The sequence below is a fragment of the Hypanus sabinus genome, chromosome X1, assembly GCF_030144855.1.
Source record: "Hypanus sabinus isolate sHypSab1 chromosome X1, sHypSab1.hap1, whole genome shotgun sequence".
Classification (NCBI taxonomy): domain Eukaryota; kingdom Metazoa; phylum Chordata; class Chondrichthyes; order Myliobatiformes; family Dasyatidae; genus Hypanus; species Hypanus sabinus.
Window position 1 is genome coordinate 30,032,408 of NC_082738.1, and position 6,000 is coordinate 30,038,407.

The 6,000-nt window shown below is 48.1% G+C and overlaps 1 protein-coding gene across 1 annotated transcript in view; it reads right to left on the minus strand.

Annotated features, from left to right (window-relative positions):
• espl1 (extra spindle pole bodies like 1, separase) overlaps positions 1-6,000 on the minus strand; it is a 65,335-nt gene that overhangs the window by 3,378 nt on the left and 55,957 nt on the right. Inside the window, exons 27-28 of the mRNA XM_059956188.1 lie at positions 5,925-6,000; positions 4,965-5,129 (exon numbers count right to left, since the gene is read on the minus strand). Of these exons, the coding sequence (XP_059812171.1) occupies positions 4,965-5,129; positions 5,925-6,000 (241 nt within the window). The remainder of the gene's footprint in view (positions 1-4,964; positions 5,130-5,924) is intronic.

Consider the following 6,000-nt stretch of genomic DNA (forward strand, 5'->3'; position numbering starts at 1 on the left):
GAGCAAATTAATGTATGGCTGGGACAAATGGAGTGACCATTGTCAGAGTGGAGATTTTTTTTAGTTTTTAGCTCTTTGGGCCTTTAGTGAAAGGAGGTCGTTCCCCCCCACCCCTCCATTTATTGTTCTTTCTTCTTTCTAGATGCCTAGTTAGAACAGTAAGGATGCCAGGCTAGATAATAGAATATTCCTTTTTGCAGGACATGGGAAGGCCAATGAAAGTTACCAGGAAAGTTGATGAAGACAAGGCAGTGGATGTTGTATACATAGACTTTAGCAAGGCATTTGAGAAGGTCCCACATGGGAGGTTGGCCAAGAAAGTTCAGTTGCTCAGCATTCCAGATGAGGTAGTAAATTGGCTTAGACATTGGCTTTGTGGAAGATCTGCAAGTGGCAGTAGATAGTCGCCTCTCTGACTGGAAGCCTGTGACTAGTGAAGTGCCACAGGGATCAGTGCTGGGTCCGTTGTTGGTTGTCACCTATTTCAACGATCTGGATGATCATGGGGTTAACTGGACATGCAAATCTGCGGATGACACCAAGATCGGGGGTGTAGTGAACAGCGAAAAAGGTTGACATGGCTTGCAGCAGGACCTGAGTTATAAGGAAAGGTTAGGACTTTATTCCTTAGAGTGTAGAAGATTGAGATGAGATTTGATAGAGGTATACAGAATTATGAGTGGTTCAGATAAGGTAAATGCAAGCAGGCTTTTTCCACTGAGGTTGGGTTGGACAACCAGAGGTCATGGGTTAAGGGTGAAAGGTGAAAAGTTTAAGGGGAACATGAGAGAAACTTCTTCACTCAGAGGGTCGTGAGATCGTGGAACAAGCTGCCAGTGCAAGTGGTGCATGTGAGCTCAATTTCAACATTTAAGAGAAGTTTGGATAGGTACATGGAAGGTAGTGGTATGGAGGGCTATGGTCCAAGTGCAGGTCAATGGGAGTAGACAGCTTAAATGGTTTTGGCACGGACTAGATGGGCCAAAGAGCCGGTTTCTATGCTATATTTTTCTATGACTAACTTCAATGAGTACAGGCCCAGAGCCATCAGAGATTTATATTATTCTAGGAATTATTCTCATGAACCTGAACAGGACCCTCTCCTATGTCAGCACATCCTTTCTTCGATAAGGCGCCTAAAACTGACCAATGCCTTATAAAGCCTCAGCATTACGCCCTTGCTACATCCTCAGTCCCACCCTCTTCCCCATCTCTGTCTCCCATCTTATACTGTCACCTATGAGCCTAACCCACCACCCCCCCACTGCTCGCACACATATCCACGTCTGTATCCAACTTTCGCCCACCGTCCCCTCCGATCCTGTCAGTCTTCCAGTCACACCCAGATTGCCCTGTCTCCTGTCCCACCGTCCACCCCCTCCCCATCTGTCTCATCTGTTTCCACCAATCTGTCTTGCCAAACTCCTCCTTCCTCTCCCAAATTCCACACACCTCCTTGTCTCCGCCTCCACCTGTACCCTTCCCTCCCCATCTCCATCTCACCCCCACCCACCCCCTTTTTTCCCCAGTTCCACACATCTCCCAGTCTGCATCAGTCCCTTCCCTCCCTATCTGTCTCCCTTCCCTCTCACATTCCCTGGTCTAACAACCTCTTCCCATCTCCCCTCCTCCCACCCCCAATTCTGCCCACACATCCCACCCCACTCCCCCTCCATATCATGTTCCCCCGCAACCCTCCCCCCTGCCCCACTCCCCCGTTTCCACACCTTTTGCCCCATCCTGCACCCCCACTCCCCCCTCACAACCTCCACCCCACTCCACCTCCCCATCTCACATTCCCCACCCCACTATCCCTTTCCCGTCCCGCACTCCCTACCCACTCCCCACACCCCCCCTCCCGATGTGGGTTCAATTTCAACATTTAATAGAATATAGAATAGCACAGCACAGTACAGGCCCTTCAGCCCACAATGTTGTGCCGACCCTTAAACCCTGCCTCCCATATAACCCCCCACCTTAAATTCCTCCACATACCTGTCTAGTAGTCTCTTAAACTTCACTAGTGTATCTGCTTCCACCACTGTCTCAGGCAGTGCATTCCACGCTCCAACCACTCTCTGAGTGGAAAACCTTCCTCTAATATCCCCCTTGAACTTTCCTCCCGTTACCTTAAAGCCATGTCCTCTTGTATTGAGCAGTGGTGCCCTGGGGAAGAGGCGCTGGCTGTCCACTCTATCTATTCCTCTTAATATCTTGTACACCTCTATCATGTCTCCTCTCATCCTCCTCCTCTCCAGAGAGTAAAGCCCTAGCTCCCTTAATCTCTGATCATAATGCAAACTCTATAAACTAGGCAGCATCCTGGTAAATCTTCTCTGTACCCTTTCCAATGCTTGCACATCTTTCCTATATGAGGCGACCAGAACTGGACACAGTACTCCAAATGTGGCCTAACCAGAGTTTTATAGAGCTGCATCATTACCTCGCGACTCTTAAACTCTATCCCTCAACTTATGAAAGCTAAACACCCTATCTACCTGTGAGACAACTTTCAGGGATCTGTGGACATGTACTCCCAGATCCCTCTGCTCCTCCACACTACCAAGTATCCTGCCATTTACTTTGTACTCTGCCTTGTAGTTTGTCCTTCCAAAGTGTACCACCTCACACTTCTGAGTCGAATTCCATCTGCCACTTCTCAGCCCACTTCTGCATCCTATCAATGTCTCTCTGCAGTCTTCGACAATCCTCTACATTATCCACAGCTCCACCAACCTTTGTGTCATCTGCAAACTTGCCAACCTACCCTTCTAGCCCCACATCCAGGTCGTTAATAAACATCACGAAAAGTAGAGAATCAAATTTAACATTTAAGGAATAATTTGGAGAGGTACGTGGATGGAAGGGGTCTGGTCCAGGTGTGGGTCAATGAGATTCACCAGAAAAATAAGTCAGCATGGACTAGATGGGCCAAAGGTTGAGTGGGAGATCAAGAGTTCATCACAGTGCACATCGCATGATAGAAGGATGTGGAGGCTTTGGAGAGATACTGTCTGGATTGGAGGGCATGAAATATAAGCAAATCTTATTGTATAAGAGGACTATTCAAGTGGGCTAGAAGCTGCCCATGAGCCTGGTGCTAAATGCTTTCAGATTTTTGTATCTCCTGCCTGATGGGAGGAGGGAGAAGAGAGTGTGTCCAGGGTGGGAGGGGGTGTGTTGATTACATTGTCAGCTGTTGAGGCAGTTGGAAGCGAGGACCCATGGCAGGGCTTTCAGAAACTGGAGGGCATAGGATTAAGATGGGAGGGAAATATAGAAAGGACCTGAAGGGTAAGCTTCCCCACATGGACAGTAGGTGATACCTGGAAGGGAGGTGATAGAATCAGATATTCTCACTGCATTTAAGACATAGAACAGGCCTTTTAGCTCACTATGTCTGTGCTGAACAAGATGCCAAATTAAACTAAATCTTTTTAGCCTGGACATTGTCCATATTCCTCCATTCCCTGCATAGTCACATGTCTAACAGCCTCTTAAACACCTCTATCATACGTACCTTAAACTCAGGTCTCCCTGGCAGCACATTCTAGACATTCACCACTCTTCAAAAAAAAAACACAACTTGCTCTGCACTCCTCCTTTGAACTTTCCCCTTCTCACCTTAAATGCATGGGCTCTCATTTTTGACATTTCAACCTGGGAAGAAGATTCCCTCCCCCAGTCTCTGATTCTCCAGAGAAAACAGCTCAAGTTTGTCCAACCCTTCTTGTAGCTCATGCCCTCTAATCCAGGCAGCATCCTGGTGAACCTCCTCTGCACCTTCTCTGAAGCCCCCACACCCTTCCTGTGATGGGACGACCAGAACTGCACACAACGCTCCAAATGCTACCCAATCAGAATTTTATACAGCTGCAACAGGATTTCCCAATTCTTGCACTTATCACCCCGACCAATGAAGGAAAAATTACTGTACTATATCTTTACCACCGTCTACTTGTGTGGCCAATTTCAGGGACTTGGACCCCAAGGTACCTCTGTCCGTTAGTTCTGTTAAGAGTTTTGACATTAATAGTGTACTTTCCCCTTACATTTGACCTCCTGGGTAACAGCCATCCCTCTATGAACTCTAACACTTCTCACTGCCTCAGTGAAGCAGCCAGGATAATCAAAGACCCCACACACCCTGGACATTCTCTCTTCTTTGCTCTTCCATTGGGCAGACAATACAAAAGCCAGAAGCATGTACCACCAGGCTCAGGGACAGATTGTGCCCTACTTGTTATCAGACGATTGAACAGGTGGCTAGTACAATAGACACTTAACCTCCTGATCTGCTTCACAATGATCTTGCACCTTATTGCCTGCCAGCACTGCAATACTTGATTCTGTATTCTCTTATCATTTAAACTTGTTCTAGGTTAAAGTACTGTGCAATAAACTTATCTATTTAAGTGTTTTTAAGAGATAAAGCAAGGTAGCAGGTCCTTGAGCACTTGCCACCCAATTACACCTAATTAACCTACTAAGCAGTATGTCTTTGGAATGTGGGAGGAAGCCCATGGGGTCACAGGGAGAACGTATAAACTGCTTACAGACAGCAGCGGAATTGAACTTGGGTCGTGGGCGCTGTAATAGCGTTGCGTTAACTGCTACACTACCATACCACCCACAAAAGCTTGTCTTGCATCTGTATGAACAAGATGCAAGACAAACTTTTCACTCTATCTTGGTACATGTGACAATAATAAACTAATTCTTTACTGCCATTGTGACAGACAGTTGAAATGGGCAGGGTCTTAGGGGGAAGGGTGTGGTAGGTTTGTTATTGTGCTGGCCTGCTCCAGGGCCCAAACATTGACTGGATTCTCTGCTTGAAGAGCCTGCCAGCCAGAACTTCCAGCACTTTGGTTGTTGATACACAAGGAGGTTTTATCCATTTCCCTTCCCCTCATAACCCCTCCCTCCCTCACCCCAGTAGAGGATCTGGCTCTCAGACTCACCAGCCGGCCATCATGTACTTGAGGACGATGCCGACACCCTCCAGGTTGCCGCGAAGAGCCAGCGTGGCACTACTGCAGCCCAGAAGCAGAGACACTGCTCGGCAGCTGAGTTTCTGGATCTCCTGCCCCTCCAGGAATTGGACGCCAGCACCGTGACCAGCATACCTGGGCGAGACCGAGATCCATTAATGAGGGGGAGATTATCAGTGAGGGAGGAGGGTGATGGGAGTGAAGGTGGAGATTGATTAGTGAGGGTAGATCTCCTGTCCCTCCAAGAATTAGATGCCTGCTCTCTGACCAGCAAACCTGGGTAGGAGCAAAATCCATTGGGGTGGAGAAATCCATTAATGAGAAAAGTGGGTTGGGGATAGAAATCCATTAGTTAAGGGGAGATCAATTGGGGAAGGGGGTAAATTGATCAGAGGAGGGAGGGCAGGAGAGGAGGAGGAATGAGATCAATTAGAGGGGGAAATCATTCCGGTGGATCAATTAAAGAGAGGTGAGGGATAAGATTTGTTAGTGGGGGCAAGAGGGAAGGGGAGGTCCTTTAGAGTGGGATTAATCAGAGAGACTGGGAGTGGGAGAGAAGAGATCAATTTGTGAGGGGGAAAATTTGAGGAGTAACCTTTTCACTCAGAGGGTGATCAGCACGTGGCAGAGGTTGAGGCAGGTACATTAACAGCACTTACAAGAAAATTGGACAGGTACATGGATAGGAAAGGTTCAGAGGGATATGGACAAGCATGGGAAAATGGAACAAGCTCAGGTGGGAAACACATGTTGTGTGATTCAGTGATCAGCTCCCACTTCCTTGGTGTGGGGTGGGTATATTGCAGAGGACAGCTGTTGTCCAGAGAGCCTTCCAGTCCCCATCCCCAGCTTCCCTTGAACTGCCCTTCCTTCAGAACTGACTCCCCCACCCATCCTCCTCCTGCCGCCCCCAAAGAAGAGATCACTTACAGGTAGAGATCACGGTTACACAGGACAGATTTCAGCTGCTCCTGGCTGGGTCCTCGCCCTACCACGCCATCCCACC